General features: G+C 41.9%; 1 protein-coding gene across 1 annotated transcript in view; it reads right to left on the bottom strand.

Moving 5' to 3' along the window:
- The window catches only part of USP11 (ubiquitin specific peptidase 11), a 452,733-nt gene that overhangs the window by 307,751 nt on the left and 132,430 nt on the right, over positions 1-12,552 (bottom strand). The window contains exons 2-3 of the mRNA XM_078664784.1: positions 5,999-6,108; positions 4,736-4,866 (exon numbers count right to left, since the gene is read on the bottom strand). Of these exons, the coding sequence (XP_078520910.1) occupies positions 4,736-4,866; positions 5,999-6,108 (241 nt within the window). The remainder of the gene's footprint in view (positions 1-4,735; positions 4,867-5,998; positions 6,109-12,552) is intronic.

Here is a 12,552-nt window from a genome sequence, read left to right on the forward strand (position 1 = left end):
GCTATGAGTTCAGCTGCTATTCTAGCTGTCTCCCTTTCTTCTTCAGTTTCTGACATTCTAACGTCAAGAAAATTATTTTATTTATTTGCAGATCAGGTTTCTATGGAAACAAAGATTAGATGCACAATATTTTGGAACAGTGTATCCTTCAACGTTGAATAAACCAAGAACCATACATAGGAGTCTCCTCCTACTAAGTTTGGCGGATTTAACCTTTCACCCACTCCAGACGTCTTTGGAGTATTATGGGGAAAAGGGGTCTGTGTGAAAAAGCACGACTGAGTTACTCTAATGTCTTACGTTAGATTTATCGCCTATCCAAACGTTGGGCGCCATGTAGTGTAGTTCCTATCATCCCAATAGGCTCTGCGCATTGGAATAATATCTTCAATAGTATAGAGGTAGGACAGAGGTTAACTAGGTCTTCTACTGTCGATATTAGACTTAAAGTTTAGTGTTTGCCAGCTAGCTCAGAGTTCACTAGAAACTTTCTCGAATAGACAAGGCGGAGTTTAACTTCCCTGGATAGACAAGGGATTTAGTTTCTGACAACCATAGAACATGACAACTTTGCTCTCCCCTAATCAAGAGTGTATCTCTAGAGTCGTGTGAAAACAAAAGACAACTTATTTTACTCAGTCAGTTCAGTGCATTCTTAGTTTCACCAGATTGTAGAGAAAAGGAAGAGACGGGCGTGTTCAATAAAAAGATGTTATTTATTGATCAGTCTCTTTTCTCATACAAGAGAAATGAATCACTATTATTGCACTACTTAGAGTTAAGTAAAGTGCATACAGTAATAACAGAATTATAAAATAATACTGTAAAAGCATTGATATGGTTTCTTAGCCATATGATACTTAAAATGGCTAAAATAGATACATACATATATACATTGACTAATCGTACTCAACGGGTGCTTCTAACTACGCCTACCCCAATGTACCTGACCTAAGCCTAATACGTGGCGGGAGTAGATAAGTAGCAGTTTAAGTTAAGTTTGTTTTGCCAAGGGTCTGCTTCAAGAATTCTCTACAAAGGATGATTCAGTTCAGTACCTGGGAGTTTAGAAGGCTGGAGGGCTGGTATCTCGATCTCAGGTCTTGATATTCCAGCTGCCTGCGAGGGCTGCTTGGAAGCGCCGGAGCTCGATTTCTCGGCAGGAGAAAAGGCAGCGTCTCTCTCTCTCAGCGCATCAGAAAGGAGGGGCAGCGTCTGTGGGCTTCGCTGTCAGCTGGGCTCCTCGGCAAGTCTCGCTGCTCCAATCTTGTCACCACCTCGTGTGTTTGCTTAAGGCAATGTCGGTATTATTTATACCTGAAAGGTGCCGGGATTGACGTAAGGATGGACATAAATGTGTCAATAAGGATGTCATACGAACTTGATCGTTCGCACATTCTTTACTGAAGTTCTCGGCTACATCAAAACAATGGCTGTGGGGATTTCCCAGATCGTGGTAGGTTTGATTTGTTTTGAGAACGCCGTATGCCTATTAGGGGGCTGGAGGAATAGTGCTTGCCTAATGATGGCAAGCGCTATGACCTAATCAGATAACGGGCATCCTTTGTGTGGCTAATCAGATAACGGATTTCTGTGCAGTTGAATGGCTGCTAGTTAATTATTAACCAGACAAGGGTCAGAAACAGGGGGATCGATACAGTACCCATAATAAATACACCACAAGAGGATAAGATAAGCTGAGAAGGTTAAGCCACAGATTAAGCATTAAAAAGCCAGGTCTTGATTCCCCTGCGAAATTTAAGGTAGCAGATTTCAGAACGCAGGGGTTGGGGCATGGAGTTCCAAAGAGAGGGTGCCAAAAACGCAAATGAGTGACCGCCCATTTGCTGTGCTTCAAAGACAGAGGTCAAGTGTCAGCTTATGTCTTCTTACAAATTGCTGCTTATTTTATCCAGGAGACTGCGGTTTACTTTTCTTTCTCTGGCTGCAACGTTAGAGGATTTTGTAAGGTGAATTGTTTCACAATTGTTGTGAAACAAATGGCCGTAGGATCAGAGAGTTTTTTTAACAGCATTTAAATAGCTCGTAAATGAACAGTAAAAATATTTCAAAGTATATCAGCAATTTGGAAAAACTTTTGTGATTCAGAATTGTGATGTAAATAAACACTAATAGAATCAATACAAATCAGAACACTAAGTGGTAAGGTGCAAATGAAGTTATTTGCAGAAACCCAATTTCCAAACATTATTTGTTTGCTATATAGTTTTATCAGTAAAACTGCAAGTTAGTAGGATTCTGTGGCCCACTGTCATTTACAGTAAACACATCATGCTTTAGTAATACATTTATTAAAAGTGGGAGATACTAAACATGAACTGAGAAACATTCCTTCTCCTGCCCTGATGACAATGCTGTTAGTGAACCAAGACACAAGGTAGGGTCAAGTGTATCGGATATGTGGGCTAGATTTGTACTATACATGGAGCAAATGTTTAGTCTATTAAATCAGACAAAATAGTTTTTGTACAGCATACATGCTGAACTCACATACTTGATAACGAAGAAAAAGGCAACATTGTGAAAAAAAATATTTGCCTAGAATCACACAATTTGAGACCAGTTCATGGGTCAAGAGCATTACAGTTATGTTGAGTAGATTATTCAAGTCACTAGGCCTGCATGTCTGGTAACATTTTAATCAATGTGAAGCCTGCCTGGTCAGCAATCACTTCCCAAGAATCATCTGAAGAAACCATTCCTGTTAGCCTCATAACAAAAAAAGCATCCTAGTACATCTGACTTTTCCAAGTTCCCTCCAATGGAAAACCTTCTGGCTGTTTACCACTTGGTAGACTGCCTACTACCCCACCAAGCATCTCATTTAACACTAGTTCCATGGAGAGCTTAAACTTTTTGACACACTGGTAGCTTTCATTTGTAATTTATGAAGTTGCTAATACCATTCTAGTCCTCTGGTAGGCAATTCTGTGCCTTAAAATGAATACATCTGTAGTGTGTGCACAGCAAAACCATAAGTAGAACAAACGTTACTTTGGGCAATGAGAGAACTAATAATTGTGTATGATAAAGACTGAGCTAGTCATTTTGATTCATGGTCAAGTAGCTATTAGTTGTAGTAAAATGAATAGTTAATGGTGAGATTAGGTTATGTCACAATTATGCAATAGGGCATATTTTGGTGCATTTGTAATTAATAACTTCTTTTACAATCATTTTGCATTGCTTATAAAAATTCTACAACCATAAATCTCCATATTTTCCATCATCTCACATAATGGCACTTCAAATTACAAAAAAGAGGTTGGAGTAAGACTCTCATAGAGCACATCACTTTGATGTGGCTTTGACAATGCTACGTTCTACCCGAAGAAAAAATGTACACTCTGCTTTACAACTATGCTGTATTGCCTACAGAAGGTCGTGCCCTTTTCACACAATATGCAAACACTTAGAAGGCCTTCATAAGGGCAAAGTTATATGTATTATTTTTAAAATACCCTAGAACTTAGCTGACTGCTAATCAAAAGTATGTACACCACTCAAGCCCTCCTATGTAGCTCCTCAAGATAATCTCCATCTGCTGGATGCTTGCCAGGATGAGTAGTATTGATCCTTTTACTTGGATATTTCTTTTACCTTTTAACAAGAATTCTGTAAGCAGTTTTAACCCCTTGCCTGCAGGGCCGATTCCCCCGCTGTGCTGGGGAGAGGGGGGCGCGCACAGCGCCCCCGTGCTCGTGACAAGCTCAGCTCGTCATGAGCCACGGTGGCTGTGTGCTCATGACTAGCTGAGCTCGTCACGGCCACACCCGTTCCTGTGGAACGTTCAGCACAGCGGGGGAATTAGCCCCGCGTGCGAGCGTTGTGGCTGTTATGACGAGCACAGCTCGTCATGAGCACACGGCCAAGGTGGCTCATGACGAGCTGAGATCGTCATGAGCATGGGAGGGGTTAAGTAAAACAGCTCAGGTCTCTTTGGAACAAACCATATAGGGGAACAAATCTAACAAGAGGCTCTGTGCATTGTGTTATTTCAAGCAAAACATAGATCCTCAAATTAGAAGCTCAATGCAAGTTGAACGCATGTTTTACTCTGGCCTCATTAGAAAACTAACCGCGATCAAGCCGATTTTAACCATTTTACTCCCTAGAGTCTTCAGCTCAACTTCTGGCAACTTTAACCATGGTTGGCATGCATTAAAGCATATACACTTTGAATGCAAGCGTGCACTCAATTGTGCCAGTATGGAGGGCAAGAAATTAAGAGATTTTAGAAGTTCTTCAGTCCGAGGACGGGCTTCCTAACGGCCTTCACAGCACATCCAAGACGGTAAAATTTTAGGGGGTTACTTCTTCAGATTGAGGCCTCCGAGGGTCAGGTCTCTATGCAGCCACAGTATCACTCGGCTTCGTTGATTGCGGGCAAGTGATGGCAGTCAATGGTCAAAGTTCCTACCTCACAATGCATCCAGGTTTAAGACATTCCTTTACTATTATTGCATCTTTCCACTGTTCACATTCTGTGCACAGTCATATAGAAAATTGAATCTGTAGGTTTTGCAAACCAATTACAAATGGAAAAATAAAATGTATGTTATGGTTCAGTTTCCAATGCCTCTGCCTCCTGAAAAACATATTCAACTACCGCTTTTGTTTTTAGTTATGTTAGCAGCACATAAATAGCTTTACGTGCTGGAACTCCTGTCTTATACAAAATAGCACTGCAGACACAGCTGGAACTACTACTCACTGTGCGCTCAATGGCAGGCTGATTTTTCTCCAAGCCATACCAGCAGACCAACTTTTGCCAGACCTCTGCGGGCACCAGGACATAGTCCTCATCTTCCACCAGCTTTTCTTTAAGTCGGTGCGTCTCCAGATCTGATTAGGAGGGAGAACATGTTGGAGCCAATGTTAAGAACTTAATGAACATGTGCAGCACTATGTTATGCCCTACAACATTCTTTTGACGGCTACACAATTGCATCTGGATACAAAAACATCAACCCTATTACAATAAACAATCCAAAGACCTTTCTCTTCACACTATGTGAGAGGGCATGGAGCTGAAGCATCAGATTTTAGGCACATGATATTCTACGTAGCCCGGATTACTTTACTTTGAGTGTTTGCATTCAACCCATTAAGTATCCATTTCTAAATGGCTCAATACAAACCTAATGGGTTGAACAGAGGTACAGGTGCAACTTTATGTGATAGTCAGTGAATGCAGAAAATATTCAACAGTTACAGGCCAGTTACATTAATGCTCCAGCTTTTAAATCCTCCAGACATTCATAATGTTGGTGAACTACTACCAGAAATCCCTACAAACAAAGATCTAATGGGGGTGCCACAAAAGCATCTTAATTTAGGAAAGACAAACTTCTGGCTAAAAATATTTTAAATCCAGACAAGTTTCTAGTACTAAAAGTGTGGAAACAAAGCAAAACCTTTGTTTGGGCATTTCAAAATCTTTTTTTCAAGAAAACATAAGGACAGCATTCCTTGCTGGCCTGAACAACAAAAATCACAAGAAAAAAATAACACTCACAGGCCTTGCTACAACAAACCAGACCCATCTTTAGAACCCCAGGAAAAAGGTTTTAAAAAATCTATAGATGGTGGGATGGAAACTGCACTGGGGGTGTGGTTTGAACACAAAATAACTGTTCTCAGTGCAAAATGTCAAACTCTACAAAATGAAGTTGAATCTGCATCATTCCAGTTATAGAAGGGTTTTAAGTGGTCCCTAAAATGCCCCATGAATGAAGAAGTGCTCCACCACATCTGTTCATGAACCGTTCCAATACGCATAGAGTGATGAATGATTCCCAAAATACATCATGCACCTTGCCATCACTGACGTCAAGTTAGCATTTGATGGCATAACTTTAAATGCACCCAGATTGAACCTGAAGCCCCAGAGAAGCCAGTGAACTCTATGAAAGTGTATGCAGGGATTACAATGTTTTAAGCACTCAAAACAAAATACTAAATTCCACCCCATTACCATCAAAGAGCTCGATGTTGTTAATGTGCCCAGGGAAGGTGCTAGAGTTCTGATCACCCGAGTCCACATAGGTCTTCCACTGCTGGTACCACCGGTAATCCAACAAATACCTACAGAAAAACAGAGTAAAAAATATTGAAAGAAGTGCTTGGTCTTATCGGGAAAACAGAGAACAGTGATTTGTCAGCACTGAAAGCAGTTGTGTTGACTGAGGAAATACCAGACCATTACCTTTTTGTCCCCATTTACTGAGGTCAGTGCATTTTCATGTCACATGTGACAATCAAAAGCATTTCATGTCACATCTGACAATCAAAAGCATTGGAGTACTCTGGGCAAGGCTTTCAAATGACAACCTCTAGGATGTGGCACAAACAGAAGAAAAAGACTGAGTGGGCGATCATTTCACTGTTCTGCATGCTGCAGCCACCAGTTACTAAGGCAATCAGGAGGTACTGTGCAATATGTACTTTGGCATAGATTATACTGCAACCACCGGTTAGTGGTAAAAGGTCAAATATGATTTATTAAAACTAAAAATGATAGCAATATATTACATACATGCAAAGCTACTTAGAAAAATCTAAGGCAGGCTGTGTAAAATAAGTAAATACATAAAATAAAATCAAAGTGTGCTAAGCCTCCAACTACAGCCTCTCGACTGGGATCCTTATAAAAGCACGTTCTATTCCAGCATGAGTTTCCTTGATCTAACCCCAAAACACAATATTGCTTCAAATGGATTTAACAAACATCACTCCTTTCCTTAAAACAGTCGCAAAATTTGAAAAAGCTCTGAGATAAAAGGAAGACAGTACAGTGGGTCAATTCATAAGGTATAGGATAAACTGAAACCTTTATGTATAAGTGAATGGAAGATATCCAAAGGTGGTCGCACCAGAGTTAGCTGTAGTTCAATACAGCTGAAACAAATGTCATTTTCCTAAGTACTTGCATTGTACAACCACCAGAGCCAGCTATACCGGATCTCTCAAATTCACTATGCCCAATAGCCAATGGAAGCTTATGTCAACCCCATACGCACTTATAGAGTGGAGTGTGTCAATTAGATTTTCATGTTGATTAAAGCCAGGACTGTTAACTTGTTTATTTTAAACTGTTCTTGATGTAATAGCCACCTTTAAGAACTGTAATAAAACACTTTCTACAGTGGTTCCCATGAGAAACAATCTTTCACATTTAGTAGCAATGCCGTGATTGGTACACCAGTAACCAAGCCTGTGGTTCTTACAGGCAATATCTCACATGGCTGTGTAGTTTTGTTAAGCAAAAGTTCTCAATCATTTACATCTCTCGCTTGCAAATGTGGATGGGGCATCAGAGACATGATATGGGTCACAGCCATTAACGGTAATAAGGGTAGACTGTGTGGGCATATGCACTTTGGGACCACATCACTTTCCAACTCCACTTTTAATGACTGACCTACTGACCCGAAAATAGTCATGTGACGTTTTTTGACTGATCCATTAAAAACGGACATCCCCATTCTGAGGGCAAACTTGTAAACCACTACAAGAGAGATCAACAATTGCATAAAAACCATCAAACATTCAAATAGCTTTGGAAGGGGTTGCCTGGACGCGTGTACAATGACATGCTGGCAATGCAATCATATTTAGACAAACTGGGGGTTAGGAACTGCCATCAAAGATTTATCATGTATTCTTTTGAGAATGGGTCCCTCAGTTCTATTCTTGGGGTACACAGAGGTAGAGGGATACTACCCACTGACAACCCCCGTGGAGAAATGAAAAACGTTATTAGCAGCTAGGCCAACACTTCTTAAAGTGTGGGTCTGGATTCACTGGTGGGTCACGAGCAGACTTTGAGTGATGATGGTCCTCGTCTTTATGAAAGCAATATGCAAAATGATTATTCTTGTTTCAGCACCAGTTCAAATGAAATGAACAATGACCCCAAGTACTGTTTTTAACACCTTCCACGCGGGGTTAATTCCCCCGCGGTGCGGGGGCTGGGGAGGGCGCACGCGGCCCCGTGGTGCTCGTGACGAGCACAGCTCGTCATGCTGCACAGTGGAGCCGAGCTCGTCACGACTCCGCCCACTCACATAGAAAGCCCGCACAGGAGGGCAATTAGCCCCGCGTGGGCGTTCCGCAGCAGTTATGACGAGCTCAGCTCGTCATGAGTACAGCTCCACTGTGTCTCATGACGAGCTGAGCTCGTCATAAGTGTCGAAGGGGTTAAACAATCCCTTGTAGGTACTCCTAAACTAGTAGACAACCATACTACTTTTGTATGACTTTCACACATAAATTGAGAAATATGGATGTGGTCTACTGGATCTGGGGTACAAGGTTTGACCCATAGCATTGGCTTAACACCCTTCGGTTCAGGGCAAATCTCTCAGTCCATGGTGCTTATAATAAAGATTTATGTGACCTTGTGCAGTGTAATGTAGTGCTCATGTAAAGTGCTCAAATGCAATTGGGCTGTATTTCTGCTATAAAACTAAAATACACACACACATATATACATATAGTCATCAATGATGTCATAGACCATGCCATGAGTGATGTAACATGTGAGGTCATAACCCATGCATGGCAAGGGCACAATGTATAGTTACTTCAGTTAACTAGAACTGGTGACTTTCAGTGTTTTTTAGCTTAAAAGGGGACGTTAAAAAAGACTTTCACTTAACTAGACTGTCACTTTAACCTTTCTTTTTTTCCCAGTGAATTTCAAAGGTTTTTGTAACGTAAAATAATATTTTATTACCATATGCAACTATATCAACCCCCCCCCTCCTCACCCCTATTGGCTTTTGGGCGTGGAGTGCATGCAGCCAGGTCCTGCACCCAATCCCCTGCCATTTACTGCATGTAATGGCGGCCATAATATTTGTTTGTGTTGCGGCCAGCCAATCAGGGCGCGAGCTCCTACAAGAGCAAAAGCCCTCTCGACAAATTAGATCGCTGACCACCGATATATTTATAAAGTTTGAAACTTAAGTTCTCAAAAACTACTGAACGTATTTACAGCAAATAACAAAAAGCAGACATTCTAGGTGAAGATCTAGCATTCTGCCAAATATGGTTCCATTCGCCATTTTGGAGGTAGTGTGGTACAAAAATATCTATGGAAATGGCAATGGGAAATTGTATTATGGGTCACCTCCTTTTTACTCGCCCACCCCTTGACGGATCACGCGATCACGCCGGAACTTTCAATGGAAGGAGCGAGATGGATGAGGAGTCTTCGCAAAACCTTCCAAAAAATATTAAAACCGCTCCAAAGGTAGAACAAATCAAACAAACCATTGGCGTGGTCAACGTTGTGAAGTTTAGAAACAGTTGCTGTTATTATATAACAAGAAAATGCCTCCTCATGTCCTTTAAACTAAGTGGAATACAAAAGTTTGTCATTCTAAAAACTGGGTTGTGGTTGTAAAATGTGTTGGAAGCACGGAGCTAGGCAGATTGCTCAGTTTATGAAGTGCCCTTCATCCAGACCTCGGAGTCTGTGGTGAGCCACTTTGTGGGATGACTTTACAATGGAGAAGCTGAGAGTATCAGCAAATGATACACTAACAAAAATCGGACAGGTATGAGCCACCTTCAGATGCATGTATCAAATATTCTGATCCCAAATACGGCCACATTGTTTATTCCAGACTAAATAAAACATTGTACATTGGAGACAATGTCTCCTGCCATGACGTAGGGAGACAGGGTAGGGACAATGGGGGTGGGGATATGTGGATTAGTGGGCACAGCTGTTGACTCTGGAACATGGGTCCCAGCTTCCAATCCCCAGTCTTGATACTTGGCACATTGTGCCATTCTGGGCACATTACGTAATCTCCCTGAGTTTAATCTTAAAAAGGTGAAATGCAATCTGTACTATGTATTTGTGTAAACCCTCCATGTAATGTACAGCCATTGCTTCCCAGCTAGGTTTGCACTAAATAAATACCAATATATATCTTACATAATGCTAATCAATAGTATTTTTGGCATCATTATGTTCGAGCCTACATGAAGGTTGCACATGTTTAAATTCAGTTGACTGATTAGCCAATCATCCAAGTACGGTTAGACTTCGATGCTTGTGTGTTTGACAAAGTTGGTTCTACTTTAATAAATCTGGAGAAAGCATTCAGCGCAAATTTCAATCCAGCAGGATTCTGCACTAGTGATGGTTTTTGAAGATCCAAAATTGTAACTTATTACTCTGCTGCTGAAAGAAAAACTGTACATAGGTGCCCTTTAAATCTATGGCATAAACTCTGTGCTGTTTCGTAACTGAATATGTATCGTATGTAGAGCCAACATTTTGCATTTCTTCTCCCAGAAAAAAAGTTATACTATTTTAAAGTCTACAATGCGTCAAATTCTTTACTTTTACCACTTGCCCACACAAAAGAGTAGCAGGCCTTGTCCTGAGTGCTTCAATATTACCACAAGATGATAATCAATGCTTTACAAAACATCCACTGAATTAATGCTTCCGAGCACAATATTACCATTATCTTTTGATACACTCAGATGTGCTGGAACCTGGTTGTGGATTCTCCCTTGTACTGCTGCAGTGGATGTTGAAGGCATGGGGATAGAGCAGCTGATTAATTAGCTTTTTAGGTATTTACCCAAGACAGCGAATGCGCTGTTGCTTGTAAGACACTGCTTACTTATAGGGGGCTTAGGGCCTACCTATTGCTTACAATTGTTTGGCTTCATTTCCACTCATGTCCTTGCTTCTCTTGGGTGTGCGTGCCTGCTTCACTTCCTCTTAATGTATTTATCCCTCCCCTGGAGCATGGCCCAAGTACTGCTTTCTTGCCCAGTGTCCTTCATCCACTCATGCTTTAAGAGCTAATTTTCTTTACTTTAGTTGCAGCGCTCCAAAAGGTGCATGTCTTTGCAGGCTGTCTCCCCATGCCCTCCCGGCCCGGCTCCACGTTGTTGCTCGACACCCTCTCCCCCTGCATTTCTACTTGCCCATGTTGTTGCTTCCCCCTCCTGTTCTGGATGGTTGTGCGTGCCCCTGTTGTTTACTGTCCCCTCCCACCCTGTTTTGTTTCTTGCCCGTTCCCCACACTCCATTGGCGAGTTGTTGCTTTGTGTGGAAACAGAGCTGCCGTTGTTGGTATGGTGTATGGCCCCGCTGTTACAGTTCACAATCATAGCCTTAAGGGTGGAGTTTGGGAACACTCCTGGTACACACGCTTATTGACTTTAGAGTCTCTGCCTGTTTTTATCACTAGGATTCTAGTTATGTGCGAGGTTTGAGTTTGAGTTTAAAATTACTTATACAGCGCACATACACCAGCGGTTTCTTGGCGCTACAACTGATAAGATCCGAGAGTAGAAAACAAGGGAAGCTAATGAGAATTTAATCGAAGGCCTTAGTGAATAGGTGAGCCTTAAGGTGTTTGCGAAATTGTGGGTACAAGGTGAGGGAACGGAGTTCAAGGGGGAGGGAATTCCACAAAATCGGCGCAAGGGTGGCAAATTTCGAACCTCCCCACTTCTTTCTCCGATAACGAGGGACAGTGAGGAGGGACAGAGGAAGAACGTAGTTCCCGGGTGGGAACGTAGGGGGTGATCTCAGAAGAGATAAATGCGGGTGCCAAGCCCTGTCGAGCCAAGAAGGTGATGGAGGCGAGTTTGAATTGGACCCGAGCTCGCACAGGAAGCCAGTGTAAAGATTTCAAGAGGGGGGAGGAATGGTGAAATTTCGGAAGATTGAAGACCAGGCGGGCCGCCTGGTTTTGTATCTGCTGCAGACGCCGTAAACTATATGCAGGGATACCTGCATATAGGGCGTTGCCGTAATCCAGGCGGGACACCACCATGGCCAAGATGATAAGTTTGAGAGCAGGAAAAGTAAAAAAACGGGACACCCTGCGAATAGTGCGCAGTGAGAGGAAAGAAGAAGATACCACGGAGCTGACCTGAGAATGGAGGGTGAGTTGAGAATTAAGTTGTATGCCAAGAGTTTTAACAGAGGTAGTGGGTACGGGAGAGGGGCCCAGTGCAGGGGGCCAGAAGAGAGAGGACCAGGGGCTGAACCACCCGTCAACACCAGCTCGGTCTTATCGGGGTTGAGTTTCAAATGATTGTGGTTCATCCAGTCCCGGATGTGAAGCATAATAGTTTGGAAATTGAGAAGAGAAGAAGGGGAAGAGGACAGATTGAAAACAATGAGGTGAAAACAATGTATGCAGAAAAGGGAAGAATGTGTTACATTTGTGACGTCAGACACAAAAAACATAGCAAAGAGACCTTTCAAGTTACAAGGCTGATGCAAGCATCAGCCTTAAATAAACCATTATTTCTATCTCTTTGTAATCTAATGCTCAACCTCTCATGAAGCAGATATTCTTGACAAGATTTCACAAATACCAGTGCGCAGTCACATCAACTCAAAGTGCAGAAGAACATGCTGCTTCTAAGTTCGTGGTTCAAGGTTAGCATCCCTTATAAAAATAATTCATTTTGTTGTACTCTGCCACCAGTGGAACAGAGGAGATTGTACAGTAGCATTCCATATCTTTCCAATCATAT

The sequence above is a fragment of the Lissotriton helveticus genome, chromosome 10, assembly GCF_964261635.1.
Source record: "Lissotriton helveticus chromosome 10, aLisHel1.1, whole genome shotgun sequence".
Taxonomy (NCBI): domain Eukaryota; kingdom Metazoa; phylum Chordata; class Amphibia; order Caudata; family Salamandridae; genus Lissotriton; species Lissotriton helveticus.